This window comes from Eleginops maclovinus, chromosome 11 (genome assembly GCF_036324505.1).
Source record: "Eleginops maclovinus isolate JMC-PN-2008 ecotype Puerto Natales chromosome 11, JC_Emac_rtc_rv5, whole genome shotgun sequence".
Taxonomy (NCBI): Eukaryota; Metazoa; Chordata; class Actinopteri; order Perciformes; family Eleginopidae; genus Eleginops; species Eleginops maclovinus.
This window is the reverse complement of record NC_086359.1, coordinates 19,036,906-19,063,208: the sequence shown is the minus strand read 5'-3', so window position 1 is coordinate 19,063,208 and position 26,303 is coordinate 19,036,906. Positions and strand designations below refer to the sequence as shown.

The 26,303-nt window shown below is 38.9% G+C and overlaps 1 protein-coding gene across 2 annotated transcripts; it reads right to left on the bottom strand.

Annotated features, from left to right (window-relative positions):
- Positions 1–5,200: 5,200 nt before the first annotated feature.
- On the bottom strand, positions 5,201–15,913 carry cnih2 (cornichon family AMPA receptor auxiliary protein 2). 2 transcript variants are annotated; one of them, XM_063894575.1, is made up of 6 exons: positions 14,983–15,913; positions 12,849–12,917; positions 9,929–9,976; positions 7,891–8,003; positions 7,669–7,812; positions 5,201–7,502 (listed from the first exon to the last, which is right to left on the bottom strand). In XM_063894575.1, exons 1-6 carry the CDS (start codon positions 15,061–15,063, stop codon positions 7,475–7,477), a joined length of 483 nt encoding a protein of 160 aa, XP_063750645.1. In that variant the 5' UTR covers positions 15,064–15,913; the 3' UTR covers positions 5,201–7,474. The 2 variants fall into 2 exon arrangements, with proteins under 2 accessions (XP_063750645.1, XP_063750644.1); XM_063894574.1 differs by having other exon boundaries at positions 5,201–7,812.
- Positions 15,914–26,303: the final 10,390 nt, after the last annotated feature.

Genomic DNA, 26,303 nt, shown 5'->3' with positions numbered 1-26,303 from the left:
AATGGCTTCTCTGTCCCGCGCTCAGACCTAATGGCAAACGTTCTCTCAGCCGCTGGGCTTTATCTGGCAGGCTCCAGCTTTCAATATGCTCTGTTCCCTAATTACTCTGAGGGAACAATAAGTATATGGGCTGCATTATTAACTGCTGTCAGAGTCTCGTTAAAAAAAAGGCTTCAATAATCATTAAAGCCGTGCTCCTACTTGAAGCATTGAATCAGAGCAGGTTGATTGACTGTGTGGGAGGTAAGTGGTCATATTGTTAATGGATGCTGCATCACCTTGAGGAAGGTTTTTTGAATAGGTGGTTACTAAGAAGTAAATCATTTTAATGGAAGAGTTTGCCTTTTTTATACAGATTTAGTCCCCTAACTTGTTGCAAAAGACCCCCAATTTGTTGCAATAAATTGTCCCTTTTGAATTATAACCCTGTGCATATACACAGCAAATAATATGTCAGTGAGGTGTGCGCATACTGAAGAAAGGGCCCTCCACTAATGCACACCTTAAATATTTACTCTTTAAGCCCATTAACAGCACACCCCTAGCCTTGTTTACACAGCACTCAAGCTATTTGTGTTGTTTTCATGCTACTCAGTGCTAATTAGGGATGTGCTTAGTATAATGCTGCCATTGCCTACATGGTGGCTGGATTCATGATGAAAAAACTAATAATATTCTAGGGTTTTAGGTGTGTAAAGTATGTACGCTTTGTGTATTTATTTTCCCTGATTTGGTTTATCATAGCAGCGGTACATGGCAGATAATAATGCAGATACCAATAGTTAATTTTGATGGTGCCATTGATCAATGAAGGAAAATAATCAAATAGCTGCATTTACTAAACTATTATACAAGTTTGAGGTTTTATGCTTTGCTCATTTTTACGTTGCGTCTGTTTCAGAGTAAGAATTTAAGTCACATAAAGGCAGTCGTGTAAAGTGATTAAGTACATTTACCCAAGTATTGTACTTAAGTACAATTTTGAGGTACTAGTACTTTACTTGAGTATTTCCATGCTTAATGCTACTTTGTAATTCTACTCCACTAAAATTCAGAGCTAAATTGTGTAATTTTACTCCATTACATTTGTTTAATACCTTTAGTTACAGATTTGGGTTAATGATGTGAAATATAATCAACAGTTAAATCAGACTTTAGTTAAACCTTGAATAAATTCAGCAGCTACCCTGCAGTATACAAAGTCAATAAAACTAGCTGCACCTTTACCAGCTTTGAGAACACTTTAATGATCAATAATTATACAAACATATCAGAGATATTATCCTGAAATGGATCAATCTGCATTATTAGTACTTCTCTTTTTGGTAATACTTTTGTATGTTACTTGACTAACTTTTTGAATGCAGGACTTTTATTTGAAACAGAGTATTCCTGACCTCTGTTATTTCTACTTTCAACTCAAGTACAGAAGAGTACTTCTTCCACCTCTGCATAAAGGACACATGAAATTGATGACAAGAAATTGGATGTATTAACAGCTGCAGCAGAGAACAAGCTGTGTGTCTGCGGCTGCAGGTATATCACAGCTCGAGAGGCGACACATGAGAAAAGACATGTTCAGTACACTCACTGACATAAAGGTAGATGGTGTGGGGGGTGTGGTCACACCTGGGTTGGGGCTAGCAGTTTGTGAACAGCATGACAATGCAATATTCAAAAACAAGGTTAAATCTCTCTTCATTTATCACAGCTTTAATGAACCACTTATTAAGCACTCCTAAAAACACACAGATGCATGCTGGGTCCGACATGCTAAAGGCTCAGCCTTCACTCAGGAGCCTTCAATGAGGCCTTTCTGATGTTTGTATCTGTTCGAAGTCACTGTGAAATGGAAACAGGGACTGGTTATAGTGGGGCCGAGAGGCTGAGAGGACTGTAATGCAATGAAAATCAACAGCAGGGAACTTGAACTGAGAGCAGAGGAGGACTGTTGGTGCGCAAGACTCTCACTCAGACTGGAGAGTACAAAAATCGTCATTGTTGCAAATGTTGCCATTACAGGTTTTATAAGAACTTGTGATTCATTGTTCTAAAGGAAGTGGATGAAGATATGTTATGATACTTTATAACGCTTGTTGCACCCGCCGTAGTGCCCATAGCTAATTTTTATTTATTTCATTTTTTGTCTTTTTTTTTTGAAAACCTAGTATTGTATTGTGTGAGACATTTTTCCACACATTTTTTTACTTTACACAGCATTAACACATAATAATATCATGACATACCATACATTTGTAAAGATAAATCACATTTTTGACTTCAGAGATGGATTGGTTTCATTAAAATAATACTTTAAAAATGTCAGGGATAAAATCCTCCAAATCTTCCTAGATGTTACTCACTATTTTAGAGTTGTCCCTCAAATGAATCACTGTCATAACATTTACTGAGAACAAAAGGAGCACAGCGAAACCTCCGATATAAAAGCTCCATTATAAATGTGTTCTGATTTGGTCTTGTTATGTAATATTAAATTGAGTTGTAAGCAGACCAGTGATCTTAGAAAGATCATTATAATATTTTTAAAATCAGCTTTGAAAAAGCTTCAGGAATTTAATCATATATCAACAACCTTCAACCTGTCTTAACCAAAGGCACCAGCATGACTACAGACACATCGGGGTAGTTTATAAATGGCAGTGCTGATTTGGTTCAGGTGAAACACATTTTAAAGGACGTTTTTTGTGATTTGTTTTGAAAGGAAATTAGCAAATTACTGACAAATCAAATGTCAAGCTTTGTAAAACAAATAATGAATATTTCTTGTTACAGATAGAAGCAATGAATTTCTATAGAAATGAGACAGCATCTGAGTCAATGTCACAACTTTCTGTCTGTACAGACGATCCACTGTCGAAATAAAAAACACAAGTGTGAACAGGTTTGACACATCCCTGGACACAGACAGCCAGCACATCTGCTCCTTTATTTTAGGATTCCAAAAAGCTAACACAACAAAAAAAAAAGGAAAATAGATGTGATGTTAATTTAATAAGCAGGCTTGATTTGTGAATAGGGTGGTCATTTTTACTTTTCCCATTCTCACCTTTCAGCTCAAAATAGCTTTGACAAAATATATACACTTATTCAACAGAATCCATTTCTGACAGTGTGCTTTCTGTCGCCGTTTATGTCGCCGTTATACCTTGTATGTTCTTATGTACGCATTTCTAAACATCCATAATGCTATGCAACATCCTGGAGTGTCTTGCATAATAATGAATAGGCAAAATGTGTGTGTCTGCATGCATGCAACTCTGCCTTGTGCGTGCACTTGCCAATTGTGTATGCCAATCGTGACGTTTCAGCCCCATCAGTTGTAGCCAGTTTCCATGGTAACACCTTTCTGAGAGCACAGACGTAGGAGAGAGGGGAAAGGCACTGAGACAATTATGGTGGTGGAGGGTGCTGGAAAAAGGAAGAGCCCAGGATTGTGAGTGTGAAACAGTGCGAACCGTGGGATGAGACAAGATGGGTGTGTTTGTGTGTGTGTGTGTGTGTGTGTGTGTGTGTGTGTGTGTGTGTGTGTGTGTGTGTGTGTGTGTGTGTTTGTGGGGGTGTGTGTGTGTGTGTGTGTGGAGGCTCTCCATTATTAATTTAGTTCCTCCTTGTGCATCGCCTCAGTTATGTATCCTGGGCGAAACAGGTGTCATGCATAGAAAAAAATGTCCTTAAAAATGTACCTGTTACATACTGTACGTATGTATCGGATGGAATATGAATTATTTTTTTAAAAGGCAGTAAAGAAATGCTCCCAGGCATGTGAAACTTGAATAGTTTTTTTTGTCCGTTTTGAGTGAGAGCCTCAGAGTGAGTCAACAGGACTTTCTAATACAATTTAGTTTCCATGGTGACAGCAAATGGACAGGGAATGATATGTCCTTTTCAAACAGAGGGAAAACGCCATCGGTGTTGCTCTGTCTGAATCATTGTTTAGACCTGGCAAACATTACAGACCCTACAAATGACTCAACTGCTAACTAACCGCAGCGTCTCCTTTCATCCACTTCCATCCAGAATAAAGAACATGTACTACTTTTTATAGAACTGCATTGTTCATTTCACAAGTGATCTCTTTCTGTAGAGATATACACGTACTTTTGTGTCAAATTACTTTTGTCATCCAACCCAATCCCATGCTCTATAATTTGATATTCTGTATAGTGTTTATGAGATGCAGACATTAATGAAAGGCTATCAGTCTCATTTTGTTGCCTCTCCACTAGAAGCTCTTTTCACATCAGCAAGAGACTGTTCATGGAATGCAGTTATTTTGGTGCTTTTTAAGAGCTTGTGCGAATGTCTCTGAAACCACTTCTGAATGCAGCTGTTTCTCGACAGCTTTTGATGTGGCCCTTTGTGTGCTCTCCCCCGTCTAATGCAACACTCAGAATTCTCACTTTCCAATAACCCCCATCCTCCTCAGAGTTATATTTTCATCTTTCAGTTCATCTTTGGTGTTGGCAGAGCATCACGTCTGCAAAACTCCTAACAGATGGCGAAAAAACACTGACCCTCAGCAGACAGGAAGTAAGAAACTTGGAGATGATTTTTTTTTGGCATTAATGTTTTATTAGAATACGGCATGAGAATCGCTTTGTTAACTGTACGTCATAGTGTAACCTAATATATATAAAATAATCCACCAAATTTACTGTAGCATACATTGATGACAAATGTATAAAAGACAGATACAAATAGATATACTCAAATACAATTTTTCTAAAATGCTTTGTTTAGAGCAACTACATAATGACATTCAACCAAGCGGCAGTTCTCATTTTTTCCTCGTGTTACTGTGCTTTAATAGTGATTGTCCAGACTTCATACACTCATATTGTTGGCAGAGGTTTCAGGGTCCTGTGATTACCTTCATGGGAACACTTATTTGGCACAGCGTGTACTGTGCGAAAGAACACTCACAGATTATCAAAGTTGCTGCAGTTTGGTTGAAATTTACAAAAGCAGTTTCTTTTAAAACACTTCATTTGTTCCAAAGTGACATAAAAAACAACTGTGATTGACACAGGACTTTCTTTGTGTGTGTGTGTGTGTGTGTGTGTGTGTGTGTGTGTGTGTGTGTGTGTGTGTGTGTGTGTGTGTGTGTGTGTGTGTGTGTGTGTGTGTGTGTGTGTGTGTGTGTGTGTGTGTGTGTGTGTGTGTGTGTGTGTGGTGAAGCTCTACCTCAGAGATCCCTTAACTGGTGGAATATCATTTCTGAAGGGATCAAGAATGTAACATTTCCAACTTGAGAATCTTCCACACTGAAGGTTTTATTTGTCCTGGAAGGTGAAGCATGTACATTTGAATATTGTTTGAAAGCAATGTGTGTGCATTAACCTTGTTTAATTGGTAATGAATATCATTTAAAAAGACAAGAATGGGGATATTTTATATGTCAACAAATCCTTTGAAAAGACCATTAAGATAGGAAGGATGTGTGCTGGATCAGGATCCTGCTGCAAATAAAGTCACTCGTGAATACTCACTAGTGCAGCAATGTGTATCAATCGGCTGCTACAAATAGGCCCTGTGAAATGCTCTAATTGTCATTTCTATTAGTGACATCTTCTGAAAACAATAGTGCCCAGCTTGGCAACTATTTACCTTTCAAGGTTAAATAATATATGTTTAACCTCTTTCACACTTTTATTACACATTTTGGGGCCAAGGGCCACAGACAGAATAGGTGTATCAAGTCTTTTCAATGGATTTATTGACACCAGCTAAATATATATAAATCGGCCAGCCTTATTCTATGTCTGCTTCCAATTGAAATGTAGCTGGGCCTGTCATACGCTAACAAACACACAATTTGAAAATGATTTCTGTAGATATAGTAATAATATTTATTTAACTGGGATCTGCATTTAGGGTTGAATGAAAATCCTGAATATAGGTGATACAAAAACTTGCATCAATGAATTTTCTGGCGTATGACAAACACAGCTTGTTTTCGGGCTCCAGTGTCTTCTGTCTTTTCTACTGACGTTGAAATCACACATTTTAACCATCACTTATCTACTCATAGATCAAACTAATGAACACATGGTAGCAAAGGCTAGTCGAAGAAAGGCTTTACTGCTTACGAATCTTGATCATCAGCAACATTTAACTTCTGTCTGTATGATTGTTGATGAGGACATCACTGCCTTTACACTTGTGAAAAAACTCAAACATTGTCATAGGCATTAATTGTCTCGTCTGCCACTTGTATCCCACTCGCCATTATTACATACACAAATAACACTGCATGGATAAGTCTTCTCAATCGAATCACATTGCTTGTTTGCTGTTTTTAATTGCTTTTTGTACATGAGATTGCAAAATTCTACCTCATATCAGAGAAAAGTTGCTGTGCTAAAAACGACAATAGTATAGAGGCTGATAAGTTAGAATAAACTGGAAAAAGGTCACTAAAAGAAACCCACAACAGATCTACATGTTTTTTCAATTTTTCATCAATTAAAAAAACATTGTGCCAAAATGAAATGTGTGTTACAGAAAGTGAAAATAAAGAACAGGTTTGACAGGGCCTTAGCATATAGTTGAAAAAGCCACACTTTCTTTTCACTTGCTCCGATTGACGTTTAATTTGGCACAATATTTTTTTCAGATATAGATTTTGGCATTAAATGTCTGAGCATGAAACTCTTTGGAAAGCATTAACCTGTAGCTAAAATACATCCTTACAGCTATGGACATACTTATTATGAAATGTACATCACAAGCACTGACCCTTGCAGTTAAAGTTATAATTATTCCTTTTGTTTAGATACAGTGCGAGATGGGACTTTTGGTAGGGGATGGCTTCAAGGAGATGTTGTGTTGGTTCATCTCTATTCCCCTGCCAGCTGTGTACATTTCTTACAGTGCTTTAAAGTCCTCCTATACAAGCTAACCTGTTTCTTACAGTTATATGTACGTCTAACACAATCAAAGCAGTGGTTTGGTATTACAGATGTCTCTCATCTTAAGCACATGTAATCTTACTAAAACAACCCTGCTCTGAGCACATTTTCAAAGTCAAAGAATACAGACATATTATTTAATTTGTCCAGCCCCTAAGTGTTGGGAGATTCACAGTGAGTTGAGCAACTGGATCAATAAGAGCAGCATGGGAAAACTCCAGCCCTTCAGAGATGTACTGTTGATTCGTATAATGGGTCAAAGGCAACACACCTGATGCGTCCTCGTTCTGTTTTGTTTTATTCCTTTAAAACTTTGTCCAGTCTTCCAACAGCAGTGTATGGATCAAAGTGATACAATCAAGTCCTTATCATTCAAATGATCACTCAGATTAGTCTTCTTGTGTGTGTCCAATTTTAGAATGTTGGCAACCCAAACCAGTGTTGGGAAAGTTACGTGGAGAGAGGAAGAGTTTATATCTCCATTTGTTCCTCTGAGTCTTTCTTACTGTTACTTCCTTTTATTTCTCCAGATATCCTGTCTGCTAGAAGCTTATCAAGGCGTAGACCATACTTCAGCAGGAAAAAGTCCGTAGCAACAGATGGAAAATACGGAGAAAACAGTAATTGTGCTGCTCTTTTGCAACCAAGGTCACAGAACATTGCAAGAAATCTGAAAGCCATCACTGAAACCTAATCAAGCAACTGTGTATTGACAAGATTATGAATTTGTACTGACCTGTAGAGATAATAGAAGAAAGAGAGCAGATAAAAGCCTAGCTTACACCAGGACTCCTTCTGGCAGTAATTGAGAATGTCTGCGTTCATCACACTGACAGGATCATACATGACCTCTGAGCCGTCAGCTGGCCGATGGAAAAACCTGAAAAAAAGGAGAGTTTTGGCTCACGCTCGCACCAGATATACAAAAGCATGTCAGACATCTGTTACGGGACTATACCTCCAGAGATGGTAGAAGAGAAGTGGAATATTTAGGCCAAGTGTGACCCACTCTGCAGCACACATGAACATCAAGCAGAAGAGCCCGTGGATCGAGTACTCCGGTACCACCAACTAACCAGAACAGGCACAGGAAGTCAGGTTAAACAGGTCTGCATATTATAACACTAATGAGTAATTGCTCTTCAACAACTGCTGGGAAAATACTGAAAAATGCATGGGCTGGATGTTGGGATAAAACTACACTTGATAAAACAAGAATCACACTGCTAGGCAAAGACTTTCACACAGAAGGTGTAAATGTTACTAATAGCTTGCAGTTGCGAATGCAGATATAGTAAAGTATTGGATAAAATATAGTTTCACGTACATGTTCACTGTTTTTGAGATGTTGGTAGAATAAGTGGACATAGCCTGAGGGTCTGAAAAGTAAAGCCAATGCAGATCTGCCAAAGACCTGTATGTTATTTACTTCAGTTCTGGCTGCAGAATCTATTTGATCGATGGCCAAAATGGGTCATGGCCCAATGGTGACCCTTTATCAATAATGTGAGAAAAACTGTAGGCAGACTCGCTGCTGGATGACCTCACTTAGTTTCACAAAATGAGGCCACAAACCAATAGACAACATCACGGTGGAGTCAACTTTTTAATACAATTTATTGACAAACCAGTTGTTAACTTTGTCTGCTGTTTGGTTGATGTTGATTACAGATTTCACAAACAACATCTTTTAAATTGGCAATATTGTTTTTGTTTGAAACAGCAACTTTTAACTGCTCCAATCAGGGCTGGTCCTGCGCTATTCTGGGCCCGGGAGCAACATCGCGCGATACACTTAATGCAGGATCAGAGAGAAATCTTAATTTTTATTTTATTTTTTAGGGCCCCCCTCCAGACCGGCCCGGGTGCAATTGCTCCCGTTGCTACCCCTCCAGAACCGACCCTGGCTCCAATAGATCGTTACAGCTCTTATTGGCAATATTGATGGGACAAATCTGATTGGTTAATAAAAAAAATAACCCTCCTGGCTAGGTTGGCTTTAACAGGGTCTGAAACTGAATAGTAGTAAATACAAAATGTCCAAGTACAACAAAAAGAAGTCAATGTTGAATATGTAATGTGTACCTCTTTTCAAATAGTTTCTCTCTAGAACAGTTAAAGGCTAATGTTACAAATAACATTTCCCCTACATAGAATATGATTAACACACGTCCTCTAATTTGTTTAGAGTATTTCTGTCCAACTCAACTAGTTTACTACAACTAACATAATTTGCTTTGAACTTTAAAAGCTTTATTTAGTTGAACCAACTTAATATTCATTGAATAGTTATGGTGGTAGGTTACAACACTTTATATAAGCTGTTATAACTATTTAATTCCACAATACTCAGAAATGTCCATGCCAATTGTTACCTCCATTTCTTTTACAACATAAAAATATTATTTCAAAATAAATATGTTTGTAAGTTAAGAAATTGTTGTTATGTTAAACTCATTCATGTATTCTTTATGTTGAAACATTATCTGATAACCCCAGTGTATCCCATGACAACTCTTAATTGAAATCCTTAAAAAACACATTTTCACGCAGTTAAAATGTGTTATGGTTCAAATTGTGATTCAATCCTCTATCCTGGCCCAATACCATTAGCATGCTCCCATCTCTGATAAATCAAAGCTTCTGTTGTATGTTATAATTAATAATAAAGTAAGCCTTCCTATTGAACTTTTTTCAACACATAAATTGTCAAAATGGCCTTCACAGCAAGTCACATTTATTTTCAGGGACATCGAGTTCTCTTTCTGAATGCCTTGATATGAAAAACCCCATCACAACAAACAAAACCTTCTCAGTGACACTGAATGTCCATATCAGTGTGAATGCAGAGCCCTGATGGTGGGCTGTACAGAACATTTGACATTAATGAGAGTGCATCATGGTCGTCACAATGGCTCGAAAGTCAAATGGTCATGTAGAAGCCACTCTGTTTTAGTCATCCACCAGCAGCAAAAAAAAAAAGAACGATTACTCACTCTGCGGAGCAGGTTGCAGATTCTTTCAATGTTGAGAATCCTTTCCCTCTGCAAATGTAAAGAGAGTCTGATTAATCGTCTGAATAGTTCTTCATCCTACTTACTTATTGTGTCTGCCCCTGATAATCTCCAGGCTGAGATAACTCATGCTTTTGTTTGAAGCTGACAATTGTTGACACATTTTAGTGATGCATCAAGAATATGCAAAAGCTAGATCCGATGAGAGCTTTCAAATACCAAGAGAATCCTGCCTAAATGTCAGTGCTAATGGCTATGATAAAATATATGGCTGGGAAGTAGTTGTAATAAATAATAACTTAATGACAAAACAACACCAATTTTACATTTAAAATTCTTAAATTGTTTTCCATTTTTTAATGGTAATTTTCCATCAGCACATAAAGAACATCAGCCCTTCTCAGTAAAGGTTACCTTTTCTTGTCTCTTGTGAGCTGTGAAAGGGCTCAGTGATCATTTTTTCTAAATGAAAGCCATTTGTCTTCCACTTTCAAGCACCTAAGGGCCTCTATGGTGATGTTCTATTTGGGTGTTTATTGATTAGCTAGCAAGGCCAATGATATGTTATGCTGTAATTCATCAAGCTGCATTAGTCTGTGCCCAATAGCAAACAAAAGTACCAATATTCCAGGTATTTAACAGATGGATCTTTCTTTTGTTTTGCTTCATTCACTTTGTGATTAGATAAGCAGCATTGATATGCTATAGATAGCATCAGCTGGAAGGACTCTCTTACTCATTTCCTGACATATTAAGACATCTGTCTTGGTTACAGAATGTTGGCTTCCGGTATCACGCCCTTGTGAAGTCGATTCCCCTTTGCCTGAGGCACACTGCACCTTTTCTCAAACTGTGGACATATATTCATACTCCCTGGGTGAGCTGAAAGTAGATTCTGCCCTGAATCTACAACATCCAGCATGCAGGACAGACACTGGCTTTCCAGCATCACTGTCTATTTGCAGTTGTTGGTGATGGTCAATTTCTTTTGTTTCTGCTTGCATGTCCTTCAATGACACTTTGAAATGTAAAGACCACACCAATGGACTGATATGTACAGTTAGCTCTTTCCTTTTCAGACGTTATTTCTGTCTGAATTTCCATCACTGTACTACATGCCTCTTCAATTTTACCCTTGAGACAATGTCTTTAGAATTTCATATGACATGCCGGCTAAATTATTTTACATTATATGGTTGGTAATTGAACTTACAAATTGCTTTCCTTCTGTAACTTTGTTTGGATTTTGCAACTTGGAAACTGTCTAGTTAGAGGTCATCCAATGCACTATGAATTTGTAATTGTTTCAACAAGGGAAACATGACTTTAGACATTAATCACACGCATTGGGAACATTTCACAGTATGCATAACAAGTAAAATAAATAAATGGCAAAGAGAGTCGTCACGAATAGAGAATAATACGTACTAATACTCTATTTAAGTACCAGGTGAGAACAATATAATTGATTTCACTGACAGAAGGCTTTAAATGAAGGAAATGTCAAGGGCTTGACTATTTAATGGAGAGAGGTAAAATACAGCAGCTATTTTTCCGAAGGCTTTTCAAGAGAATATAATACTACATTTCAGTCACTTTTCCGTCAACCTGCCAAACAGAGTTTTGTTCACTTTGTCTCCTTTTTTATTGCAACTGTAATCGAAGGCTTTGCACATGAACCTCCTGAGGTAAACCTGTTGTTGAGTCTGTTGTGTTCCTACATGTAGATGTGCCTCCCCTGAGCCTATCACATACAATGTGTTGGAGCTCTGGCCAATAGAAACGTGAGTGTAACATAGTGATGCCACTATGTTACGGAAATAAACAGAGTCCAATGGAGGTGTTTTGGGGAGGAGGGGAGTGTTTGGGAGAGAAACTTTGGAATTTGAACCTTTGCAGACTATTTACATACACACAAACCTACTGTATAGAACACAATACAGGCAAGGGAAACTCAGAAGAAGCATAATAGGGTCCCTTTAAAAACAAACCTGTCCTCTAATGTTTGATATTTGTCAGAAATAACTAAACTTAACATCAGCATTTCGAGAGCTTCTGTTTTCAGTTGCTTTATATTTTTTTACAGGTGTTGCAGTTATTGTGTCCACCCCCCTGTAGCTGGCGGCGTGCCTCCACACACCCCCGGTCTGCTTTCACAGTTTCCTCTCCCACTCCTCATCACTCTCCCTTTGCAGTTCAGATGCAGGTTCACATGATTGCTAGAACATTAGCTAACTTGTGAAAAAGACATTCACAGCTGCTGTTAACTTGCTAAATGAATAATGGCAGTGGTTCTTGACTCATGATGCTGATATTGTCTGTGCTTGCGAAGGAATGACACAGAGGTTTTCGGATGGAACTCGAGTTTTGTTACACTGAGGGAAACCATGTATATGTGCTTGTGAGAATTTTATTATATCATCAGCAGCTTTATTTTCATTTCTCTTTGTACTTGATCTTGCCGATGGGCCGTATTTAAAGAAGGTTGATTGTCTCAATCTGCATACAAACAAGTGTTCAAGGCAAATGACTGCTCTGGCAATCACCTGCAAGTACAAACATTTAAACGACTAACTGCAGCTAAATAGATTTCCTTCCAAAATCACAAAACTGCATTTAAATAAAAGGGTGTTAGCCTTTTAGGGAAATAAAAGGCTAACAAGTGCTGATTGCGAGAAAAAAAATCTTTCAAAACTTGTGTTTTTCTCTGCATTGGTTATTTGTAATATTGGCTGATAGAGTACAGGTCAAATGCAACATTTTTGGGGTAAAACCCTGGATTTGTTCACAGCATTTATGTGTATTTCAGTAAAGGTTCTTCTTGGAAATTAGAAGATGGGATTCTTATGTGCACACAAGGGTTTGATCAGTCTTGAAAGAAGTGAAACAGCATGGTTCTTACCGCTCTGGTGGGATTGCTCTGATCAATGGGGTTTTTGAAGTCTGTGCGAAGCTCATCAAATGCAATGATCTGAAAAACAACAGACGTGTTAGTTTGTTTTTTTCAATGGGTTTCCTTCAGGGCACTAATGAATGCATATACTGTAATTGTACATCAAATAGAGGCATAGTTGGTGTCTTTTCAACACCACACTCTCGAGAAATATTCCTGTCTCAGCCTGTTGTACAACACTGTAGCTCTCCTAGAACAGTTTACTGCTCTGCACACCCACTGCTTCTTGTGCAGCTGCAGCCACATCGCTCTCTCTGCCCGAGCACACATGCTGATTGAATACTAAATGCATACAAACTGTGATTGTCAGACCCCTGACACGCGTCATGTGTCATTATGAAGTCCCTTTAAGGAGCTAAAATGAATGCTTATTCCTGTTTTTCATCTACTCTAAAAATATAATAAACCTGTCTCTTTTGAAAAAGTCTGAACATTTTGTTCACATTGGAAATTATGCGAAAATACACAGACATTGTCAGGGAAAATCATTTATTTATTCATAATCTGAGATGATTAAACATCACTTCACATCGAAAAAATTAAACTCTGTGTCATATGACTAAGAATAAGTATTTTTTTGGTGGTTTGTAATTAAAACGATTATGGTCTTTTGGAGGTCTGTATAAAATCTTGAGCAATTTAGTTTCTTCATCCGTTTGAGAACAACTAACCATTCATATTGAATTGAGCGTCACTGTAGAGAACATAACTCAATTGTTCATATATGTTTCGATCATTGTCCCTGCTCCCCGTGTGGGAGTATGAATGGTAATTGTTCTCACCAGCTCTCCCTGATTAATGGCTCAATAAAAATACTAATAAGTCTTGGTGTAAAGGCCACCCGCTGTGCTTATCATCAGCTGAGCCTTTAAATATAGGAGCTTATCTTTGTCGGCTCATTGAGAAGCAATAGAAAAGCAGACATTATTTGCAGATAAGTGAGTGTCTGATTTGCGTCAACAATGACTGATACAGTTTCAAATAGAAGAAAGCCCTGCTGGTAATTTCCACATACGAGTCTATAGGGCTCTCCCTCGTGTTCCTTCACACTGTTGTAAACAGATGCAGTTTCCATGGCTACACGGTGAGCCCCTCAGTGGGCTCCATGGTTACTATAGCACTGAACAAACGTTCTGATTGGTTAAGAGCCACGTAGATTTGGGGTGCTGTACCAGTGGGTAGAGGCAGACTGGGGGAAGGGGTGGACATAATCATACTTTGATAAGCGTTTCAATCACATGGTTGAACGCTGAGCTAGACTTCTCTTTCGCACAGACACACTGACTGACTCACATGTAGTCTCACCCACTTAGTCAATTGGTACGTTAGTCATTTCAAGTCTAATGTTCATAATGATGCGTTTTGTATTTCACATTATTCCTGCCTCCGTGGATTCAAATGCTGAAAGGTGGCAGATTAAAGCCGCAAGTGTTTGTTCAGTCCAAGTGCAACGGTGTGCGCCAATATCTGTACAAATTTCACTCTAAATGCCGCCGGCAGACAGATTCACAACAGTCTGGCAGAGAGAAATATAATGATTGTGTTTTGCCTTCTCCCTGTACTCATTTGGTGCAGTTTGCTGAAGCCTGAACATCTTGTTTGAGAAACTGTTGGTCAGTTCTCTGGGATGACAGTTCGCCTTTACTGTAGAGGGATGGAGCCACCGGCTATTTGTCTGTCAGACGAGCTCCAGGTAATTATACTGTTGATGAACCAGCATGTTACTGTATGAAAATAGGTGAACAAATTCAGACTAAACACAATGTTTTTCAACTCCTGCAACTCTGTGGTCTGTCTCAACTAATTATGTATTTCCTGCTTCGTGTAGGTGTTTGAAATTGAAGGGTATAAAGTGGCATTTGTTGACTTCGAAAAGGCAATTTTAAATGTCAGTCAGATATAAGGTACAATTAGGCGAGATTGGGAACATTTATCCATACCATTACTGTGCCTCCTGAATACCTGAGCGAGGTGTCAGTATGCCTGTTGGTGTTGTACAACCTTGTGTAGGCGGATGTGTTTGTCTGCCTGCGTGGGAGGAAGCGTTAACAGGCCATACATTTTTGCTTCCAGTGCTACTCACCTGCCATATGACGAAGAAGATGAGGGCAGCGCACAGCACCAAGGTGAGCATGTAGCAGAAGGCCGCAAAGGTGAATGCCATGGCTGAGCCCGCCAGCCTGAAGACGAGATGGGTCGAGAGAGAGGAAGAGGATTTCTCCCCTTGCTCTCTATCTCTCTGTGGCAATTGCCTCCCTCCTAGGTAGAGGTTATTTTCTCTTTCCCCTCCTCTGCTGCGAGCAGGGGCTGTATGCTCCAAGTAGGTAGAGCACTCAGTCACAATCAATACCCAGCTTTGCTTCCAGTCATGTCTTTGTCTCTTTTTGTATATCTGACAGCAGGATGACCCCTTTGATTTAGGAAGCACTTATACGTCTGATCGCAGCCACAGTTGTCTGTAGTTTGCCCGATGCTCCTTTTTTTTTAGTCTCTGACAGGCAAAATGTCTGTCTCCTCCTCCTCCATCTTCATGTAGTTTGTCTTTAGACAGAGCCTACACATTTTCTCCTCACAGTAACAAAGTGTGTGACTGACACGCTGACAACCGGAGCACAGGATTCTCATCAATACTAAGCACAGCACTGCGTTTTAAAAACAGTGAGGATAATTGTCTCAGACCGTTATGGCTTGTGATAGTTCAGCAGTTAGTCGTATGGCTTTCACTTCATCTGTTGCTCTAAATCAAGAACACCATTAATGACGCATTTAACCCAGTTGTAAACAACCAGAGGTGGCAGTTTATTTGTGAGTTATAGTTTACAGAGACAGCCTCCTTGAGTATGACTTATTTTATTACTACAATTATGGGAACACAAATCTGAGAATTTATTAAAGATACAAGGTATTGCTTTGCACTTGACAAATCAAATTACTGTTGATTTTGCTATTAAATACAATATATAATAAAACAAATAAAGCAGCAAACATCTGAATTTCAAATGAAAGAACTATTTTACATTTCAATGCCAATTACACACATCAAGGACTTCGAGATTAGAGTAAAATATTGAGTGTAGTTTGAGCAAACATTTATAATATGGTCACTGGTTGTAGTGTCAAATAGAGAATACCTGTGTCTGGTTGGAGACGTGTCTGCCACTGAACAGTCCACTTTTTCCTCGTCTCTGTCAATTTGGGTCGGCACCATGTCACAATTCTTCTCTGTGCATCTTTCTCTCAGACGCATCCCCCAGATTTATCCAAACACATTTAGATTTGTCTCTGCTGACGGGCCTGCAGGGTAAATTATTCAAGTCTGGGGAAGAGGGAAAGGAGGGGGAGATTTAACCAGAAACGTGCAGAACATCTACATGTTGAGCCGCATTTACTCTGACTTTGAAATCTCTTCTGTTCTCAAGCAAAAAGGTCCAAAGCTTTCAGAAGTCAGAAGTCAATCAGTCCAGCTTTCTCCCTTTTCCCCCTTTCCTTGTTTTGTCCTCTTTCGTTTAGTCTCTTTCTGACTGTGTTTCCTGAGTCTGCTGTCTCCGTCTGTCTCTACCTCAATTTCTTAGACTGCGAGTGAAATATTTCTATCACGCTTGATGTTCTAATGCTCGTCCAATCACATTGCTCCTTCCTCCCTCCCTCTCCTGTTTGCTCTCTCTCTCCTCTTTCTCTCTCTGTGTCCCTCCTCTTTCCTCCTCCTCTCTGTCAGTCTGTTTCCCTCTGTCTTGCATTTATACATTTTCGTAATCTCTTGTTCCCCAGGGAGTGATGAGGGGGCAGGGCCGGCTGCAAATGTTTTTCCTTTTGTCTGCTTTTCTCTCTCTCTGTGTCTCTCTTTTCACCAGAGTCTTCAGGAATCCGTCATGACATCGAATGTGCTGTAAGTCTGTTTCTAAGAGGAGGTGGATCTCACTCAACTGTCATTTTTAAAATTATCCGGTCTGTTTGCATTTCACTTTTTTTTCCTAACCTTTGCTTATTTTCAACCTGTTATAGACACCACTTGTAGCATTTTATTTTACATCTTTTGCTGGAAGTATTCAATATCAACATCACTGATTATCCAGGTGCATTTGTACATTATCTCTTTGAATAAATACCAAACTCTTGTAGGTGATAAAGAATCACCTGCATCATGAAAACATAAACGGCACCCCCGTCTCGTCAAATACAGGGGTGGGGACACATTTGAGGATGTAATGCAGTGCTTCCCAACCTTTTCTAGTCTGACAACCCATATTTTATCACATGAGGTCAAAAACCCCTTCAGTGACACCACTCATTATGTCCCAAATGTGATCTTTTTCCAACATTATTAGTTATGAAAGTGGATATTAATAATGTGGTCCAGTTTTGATTTGAAGCCTTCCAGCCTGCTATCGATGGGGTGACAAAACTGTTATTCATTAGAGTACTTTAAGTCAACTATTTCAACTTTTTATTCATTGTTTTAGGCAGACTATTTAAACCGTATATTTATTATCTTTAGCTTACTTTTCATCGCACACAAGCTAACTGTTTATTTATTGCTTCTAGCAACTATTTAAACTGTTTATCCATTGCTCTTTCCTTACTCGATCAAGATAGAAGAAGAATATACCCTTAATCGTCCCACACAGGGGAAATGTACATTCTGCATTCGACCCATCCTAGTGTTAGGAGCAGTGGGCTGCCATTATGTGCGGTGCCCAGGGAGCCGTATAGGGAACGGTGCCTTGCTCAGTGACACCTCTGTAGCACTTGGTATTTCCGGGACTTCGCCATCACTGCCCTATTTATTTGTTTGAGCTAGCTAACTATTTCCACGTTGCTGCTGGCTTACTAACAGCTTTAACAATGGAAGCCCATTTCCACCCCTGAGAGGAAATATATGATTTACTATATTAAGACATCATGACTTACCTTCTCATTACTATCACTAAGTGTCTCATTATTAAGACTTACTATCTCATTATGATCTGATGAGCTTTACCTTTATTTATCCCTGTGGGAAATTCAGGAGTTAAAGCAGCAATAGAGTGAGAGTGAAAAACAGGACACACAAGGTATACAAATTAAAAATTAAATTGTAAAATTACTGTTAAGATATTCACATATTTGGGTTCACATTGTTAGATATATTTAAACATAGGTGTGCATATGTGAATACTAGCCAAGTCATTTGTAGAAACAGTGCAGAATGTATGAATGGTCAGTATGGCTTACTTGTATTGGGTAACATGGTTAGCCCTTGAATGTGCAGCCTGATGGCTACAGGCACAAAGGATTGTCCGTGGCGCTTTGTGCTGTGCCTGAACATGCCCCTCATCTTCACTAGCTCTGCATTGAGGGGGTAGGAGGGGTTCTCAAGGATAGAGTCCAGCTTTCTCCTCGTCCTACCCTCCGCCACCTCCTCCAGATTGTCCAGTTTTACTCCACTTATGATGTCTTAGTATCTCAATGTTAGGACTTCAGTCTCATTGTTGTGACTAACTATCTTAGAATAATGATTGAGAATATTGTAGATTGAATAAAAACTGACAGAAGGGTTGGTTCCAATTGCAAATCTGTCATCCGATTCAGCACCATCAGCAGTGCCCTGGATTTATCACAGCACAGTTGGGCTACTGGTACAAATGTTCTAACATACTTTCTGCTGCTGCAATTCAGGCAAATGGAAAGTGTTTTAGTTATTGTTCCCTCAAAGTTGAGAAAATTTGATTTGCTAAAACATGGTATCAAGCTATTTCTTTGTGTACTCATTAGGTTAATAAAGAAGTTAGATTATATCCTCAGACTTTTGTCAAATATTTAGGAATCTGTGTTATCTAGCTTGCTACATAACACAGATTCCTAAATATTGGACAAAAGTCTTGTCTGTGCAGGATACAGCAGTACATATTGCTGATGGCTTGTCATGAAAATATGGTGTGAAAAATAAAATCTGAGTTACACAGCAGTGAATGTGTGATATATTCAGCTGTCTGGGTTAGTGTGTTAATGATGTTGGTTAAGCAAAAGTGGCTGGTTTATTTTCGTTGAGTGTAGTCAGTGACCGGGGATTCCCTGCAGTCTTTTCAAACCATGCAGAAATGTAAAAGAAAACGTCTCTCACAATCCTAAAGAAACGTGTTTTGTTGAAGCGGTTTGAGTCGATGAAGGGGGGACCCTTGTATAAAATGTTAAATGTTCACATAAGGGAGACCCTTATCCAAAATGTTATTTTTATATGAGGGGGGACCCTTAAATAAATGTTGCATTTTTATATATGCCCTTATCTAAAAATGTAAATGTTACACAAGGAGTGACCATTATTTCAATTGTTAGTTCCGTACATTAAATATTATAAATATAATTTATTTATATACGGGGGACCCTTATCTAAAAAGTCACATTTTTATGTAAGGGGGGAGGGGACCCTTATCTAAAAAGGTATTATTTTGTTCCATCTGCAGCCAGTTGTCCAGAATTCATTAGCACCACATGTGTGTGTCTGGAAAAAAAACAATGCAAGTAGTCCATGAAGGTCATTCCTCTGGACCTCAGGGGAAACACTTGGACATCTGTTTGCTCTTCTTGGTTAAAACTACCTTACTTGATCTTCAGCCAAGTAAAGCACCTTAAATGCATCTTACTAGTGTTTGCTGCTTTTTTGGCATGTTCTTCAAAGTTGGCAGTGTTTTGGATGAGACCTTTGTTAGAGAGAGACCAAAGAAGTGAGTAGACTTTATTTTGAAAAATTAACTTAAAGAAATTGGTAATAATTTGCTGCTTTTAGTTTAAACATGCAAGCGGAACCTTCCAGGATCTTTTCGTTGTCTCATGCTGCCCACTAGTGCTAGTAGTAAGAGACTGCAGCTCTCTCTTCCTTATCAGTACAAAATTCATGCAATGCAAGGAACTGATGTCAACATATTTCTAGCTTGGTCTTTAACGGAAATATCATAGAGGTGGCACATTGTGTTAAGGATTATGTTTCTAATTCAGTTTGTAAATATTTTTAATGACTATTTTCTATGAATGTATTTCTTTTTATTGAAACCAAAACATTTTCTAATTGCCAGAGAGAGATACATAAAAAGGAAGGACAATTGTATGAGGGTAGAATATGTAACTATACCCTTTAATGATGATGAAAAAACCAAAGCCAGCTACCTATTACAGCTCTTCTGCCTTTTAGCAAATTCGTAAGATCTCTAAATCCTGATGGTGTCGCAGATGAGTGTGGCTGTGTTCACTGCTGCATTATTGATATTCCTTTGATTCAACTTTAAAAAGTGAATCATTTACATTCCTGCAGAATAAAATCTTATTTTTTTAAGATTAGTTTGTTGAATATTTGCCATGTCAGGTTTGATCACTATTGACATTTCTACAGGAATCAAAACTGAAGCTGTTATGAACTCACCTGTTTCAAATCTGTAGTCTATATGAATTTCAAAGAACATTTTAATTGGTGCATTAGTGCAAATGAAGACTGACACATTATAAATTGTCCACAAGATGGCAACTTACGAGCAGCAAAGGCAGCAACAGATGGTCCCAGTAATTGTCTAACAGCGGTATTGGTTTACTAAAGACTCTCTCACAGAGCAGAATTCAAAATGATCCAAATGGTTTAATTTCCTGCATGTGTAGGCTGCAGCACCATTGCTAAGAAATGAAACGGGGAGAGCATACTTTCTGATAATTCAGATGAAACACTGCAAGAACGCTTTGTGAAAACAACCAGTTCAGTCTGCATCTAGATATGATGATCCAGAGCAGAATTTCTATCACACGGTGTACTGGTAACTCATTAACCCTATAGTTACATTACCACAGTGGGAATGTAGGCCCAGCTGGATGAGTGCAGTGATATTGAAGCCCTTGCTTGACCATCCCAAGGGTACAAAGAGGCGTTGCATTCATCTGCTTTAAGCTAAAAGCAACAAGATCGTATCAATTTAATGTCTCCTGACCTTCCTCACAGAAATGAGTTCTGCTTTATTGATCACTTTAGCATTGTACAAATATGAAGGTAAACTAACAGAGCATGCGAAGGGAACAGCGTGGCAATTAATGTAAACAGGCAGAGCCTCACTGAGAAGTTTGTCAAACTACGTGTGGTAAAAGAGCAGTTTGATACTGGCCTAACAGGAACCATATATCCTGACTACTCACTAAATACGACAGGGTTATGATGTTTTCTTCTTACTGCCCTTTATGCAATACAAATACCTCGGAGCAGTGACAGCTCACAGGTTTGCAGATGATGTAACCAACATGGCAAACAGGTTTGAGTGTGTTATTTGTGTTTGTTGTGACCTTGTGATACCTAGGAGACTTCAGACGTTTCCATTGACCTTGAAGCCAGTACACCGCAGAGCCTACCCACACAGTGATGTAAAGCAACAATACAGCAAGCGCTTCACCCAACATTATCCCATTTAAAATGAATTTATTCCAAGCTAAAAATAAATATACAAGTGTCTGCCAAATAAAAAAAAGCTCAGCAGGATCGCAACCGTAAAAACATCCATGGATACACAGTAGCAGAACAGTTACCATAGCAACAACAACAAATCCAGTAAGGTTGCTTATCGGCCGGTAACCAAATATCACATTATTTGCGCCCTTTCAATTGAGTTTATATAATGCTAAGGTAAGCAGTCATTTCAATGTCTTGGGGTTCTCTTTATTGTGAGATCCGGGGTTAAAGGCAGGCTAACATCATGAGCAGAATGAATGGAGGCTAGAAGTTTCAAATAACACAAACAAAGCTTATTTTTTTCCATCCTCATGTACATCTACCATCTTCAGGAGCACAGGACACACTTGGGTGAATCTGCAACAAACAGATAGAAGATAAGAACTTAAATACATCAAATTGGTTTCACATTTCCATGTTCAAGGATATATAAAGACACAAAAACACTGAAGAGTAGGAACTTCAGCCCCATGGGACAAAGAGTGAGAGGGTGAGGACGCCTAAAATAGGGACTGATCAAATGAATCAGTTAAATGAGTGTGAACATAACACCAATCAGACAAGGCATTTATATATCTCATTTCAACACATGGCAATTCAAAAAAACACAAGCATTTTAGACATTCGGTACATATAGAAATACATTATAAAAAAGCCAAGTATAAATTACAAGGATAAGTTACAGTGCATAACATATTCATATTTATTTCATTTAACACAAAGCAGCAGCTGACAGGAAAGTGGTGAGGTGAGAAATGTGAGGCTAAGAAGACCAAAATCAGGGAAAAAAGAGTTATTTACTACATGTAGTGTAATCAGTTGATGTGTAATACTTCAGATTCAACAAAAACTGAGAATAACAAAGCATGAATCATTCGCACATAGCAATATGTGCTAAAATTGCAGATAATGTGTATAACAGTTTTTGTTTACTTGATACATATTTCAGAATCCGTTCCTCTGTAAACCACAGGAAACCTTACCACATGTAGTAAAGGAAAACACAACCTATTTTCACAAACACCGAAGCCACTCTACCTTCATCCCCACTTTGAGGCTGGTGTTACAAACCGCTTAAAAGATTAAGAAAACTAAAATAAATGAAAAGCAAAAACAGTTGTAGAGATGTCATCAACAAGGATGGAAGGAGAGATCTGCATTTGCGTATTTAGAAAAAGGACTGGGCTGTCGTGTATCCACCTGTTGCCATCTGTACCTGTAGAGTTATATTTCTAGCTTCACTCTTTAAGATTCTGCAATTAGTGCTTTAGTTTCTAATGAATCCTAATTTTGTGTCTACTTCCACCGAAGTCTAAAGTCAACACAAAGCTACAAAAAGACCAATGTCAGACGTTTCATATATGATGTAATGAGCATACCAAGGAAATGCATCAATGCAGTGGAGTCCATGGCCAGAGGGCATCCCTTTTGCTTCTCAAAAGCATAACTCACTAAAGGTTCGGCTTGGTGCTGCAGCATTATGAATTTCTCTCGTATTACATCAGAAAACTGGGTCCACATTTTTCAAAAGTTATTGAACGCTTGTGCTGTCCCTACAACATCAAACATCTCCTATAGGAACAATAAGCCTTGTTCTTTCTAATTATGGTAAAGGAGATAATTATAGGTGACATGCTTATTGTACCCATGATGACACCAAAGCTAGTTCCATTTGCACCGAGATACTGTTAAAGTCTCAGAAAAAGCTAATAAGTAGAGCTTGAGTTAAATTATGAATCCGTCAGTATCTGCACTTCCTGACTCAATAACCTTTCATTTGTTGGCTAGATTGGTAAATGTTATGGTGAGAATATCAGTGTAAAGCCAATCAGAGCTTTAGAATGAAAAATATATTGACAGTGGGGCTATAGGTATACTTTTAGCATAACAATCCCTAACATACCAGCTATTAACAGCATCCTAGTACTAGTTTGGTTATTAGTATGGTGCATTTATAAGTGTGATAATAATTAAGATGCTAACTTTGACTAGCAAAGAATATTTTTTGTTATGTAACAGCCAAGGACCAGGACATGACATTATGTTACAAAAAACATTACGATATTCTATATTTTTTGGATGTTTTTTTTTAATGTATTCGGGCAACGTATTGACATTACAAGATACAAGTTCCTCCATGAATCAATTTATTTTCACTTTTGTGTTCGGTGGGCACCTCTGCACCTTCTGAATCAGCGCCTTGGACAGTCCCTTAGAACAAGCTTAGCTAACACCCAGGTATGGTGAGCGCAACACCAACAGGGCTAGCATACATACACAATACTGAAATGTCCCTCACCAACAGAGCGAGACATATTATTTGTCTGAGTTCAGTGACTGTGACGGCACCCACCTGTCATTCAAATGGTCACGCCTTTAATTATGCATAGCTTGAAGCCCTAATACATTTAAACTGGTGATTTAAATAAAAAAAATCCGCCTTGCTCTGCTGATAGATTGGGCAGTTTAACATAAGCGCCAGTGGGGGGGGGGACAAGCATTTGGAGCCAGCCGCAAGTGGCCATTCCACAAACTGCAGGTTTTGGCACTTTGACATTGGCTTAAGTTTATTGATTAGTGCAGGAGATTTCCTAGGGCTCAAGATTCAAAGTCTGGTACAAGAACAAAACAAGTGTAAATGGCCGTTGTAGAGGGTCGTTAGTCAGAAGTGGGGACACCTGTGAGAGGCTACAAATACAGGCTTCATTCTCTCTCTCTCTCTCTCTCTCTCTCTCTCTCTCTCTCTCTCTCTCTCTCTCTCTCTCTCTCTCTCTCTCTCTCTCTTTTTCCACACCACTGGTCTGGCGTGCATAAGTACCCACCACCACGAACTACACGAAGACTAGGAGGGGAGTTAGCTAGCTAAACAGGGTTTGATAGATGAGTGATAGGGGTTTGGTCTCCTGTTCTGTTCTCTTTTTTGTGGCTGGGTCTTGGTTCTGTGTGGGTTGTTTAAGGTTGGTAGTGTTGCACTGTGAAGATGACTTCCGTTGTACACAATTTTTGTCAGAATCCTTCGGAGTTGTTAATGGATCAGTGCACCAAAGAGCAGCTTTTGAGGACTGTAGAGCACTATAACGTTGATATTCTGTACAAAGAAATGAAAAGAAAGTGTGAAAAGTGATTTGAGAGAGGGTTTGACTAAGACTGGCATTTTGGGTGCACTGTCTGTTGGAGGTTCAGGGCCCAGTGTATCTCCAGCTAATCCTGGGTCATTAACGGTTGAGCAACAGAAGGAGTTGTTACAGTTGCAATTAAGGCAACAAGTAGAGTTGGAGAGACTGAAGTACGATAAGGAGGTAGAAATTGAAGCTATTAGGCAATTAGAAATTCATTGGTTGGAGTTGATAAAGGAGGGTAAGTTTTCAGGGGTGCTCAGTTCTGATAGTCAACAAACTACAGTGGGCAGGAACTCTGATTTCGTTACTAATCTTCGGATGCTTCCAAAGTTCAGTGAGTCCAATCGAGATACTTTATTTTCAGAATCAGAATCAGAAGTACTTCATTTATCCCAAACTGGGAAATGTTTGCGTTGCAGCAGCGAAATACAAAGAGAAGCAAAACAAATACAAATAATTAGAACTAAAATATAAAGTAAAAATAAAAATGAATGAAAATGAAATATACAAATGTACAAAACGGCAATAATAATATAGTGTAAATGTATAATGTTAAGTGTGAAGGTGTGCATGTTAAGTCCAGTTTCAGAGAGGCTATGGAGCAGTGAGTTGTCTGCCAGCCAGAGGGGAATTATTGTACAGAGTTATTGCAGAAGGCAGGAATGTTCTCCTGTATCTGTCCTTGTGACAGCAGAGCTGGAGCAGTCTGTTGGGGAAGGAGCTCCGCTGTCTGTTCAGCTGCAGGTGGAGAGGGTGGGTGGGGTTATCCACGATGGACAACTTTTTGTTCAGGGTCCTCCTCTCAACCACAGTCTCAAAATTGTCCAGTTTGATGCCAATGACTGAGCCAGCTTTCCTGATCAGTTTATTGATTCTGCTGGTGTCACCGGCTCTGATGCTGCAATTTCTGCAAATTTCTGCAGGTGGCATAAATGTTTGAGAGTCTATGAGCTTGTTCCAGAGTCAGAAAAGTCAAGAAAAGTCAAACCCATACTGAGTTTGCCTGTGACTTGATTTCACAATTCAATCGCTGGTGCACAACATCCAGAGTAGATATATTTGAAGACCTTGGTAACCTGGTAGTCTTAAAACAATTCAAGAACTCTGTTCCAGAGTGTTTCGCTACCTTTATCAACAAAGTCACATGTCCTAGGGAGGCATCAGTTCTGACTGACGAGTATGGGTTGACACACAAGCGCTTCTTTGGTGAGCGTTATGATAGGAATGAATCCCAGAAAGCAGGTTCTTTGTCCCCAAGGTTTGCCCAGCATCCTAATGGCCAGTGGGGGAAAAGAATGTCCTTGGCTAGAGGGGAAAAAGCAACAATGTTCATGTGAAGTCAGTTTGTTTGGCTTCAACTATTCATAATCCCAAAGTTGGTGAAAGAGAAGTGTTGGCTCCATTGCAAATCCAGATTAAGCCCATTGATATGTCAGAGATTGAGCTGCAGTAACATCTTTGGGTAAAGTGGGGCAGGCAAGGGAAGTTCTTCCCATTGTTATTGAAATTTTTGACATAAAGGCATTTTCTGTTCCGTCCGCTAAGCAGAAGCAGTTGCATTTCCTGGGGTAAGGCTGTGACAATTGTGGGTTTTGTGCAAATTTCGGTAGTCGCCTCATGCACCTTTTTTCCTAGTGTCTTTTAAAGCCTAGTATCACTTTGTATAGGCTTACAATGCAGTCTTTATGTGTTCTTAAAAATGCTAGTTAGATTAATATATTGAGAAAGATGTTATGTCTAATGTTCATGTTTTGTTTCAGGGTATGATGTGGTACCTCATTCTTAAGGGGGAGGTGTGATGGCCCCTCCCTCTCTGCTCCGTGTGTCTGC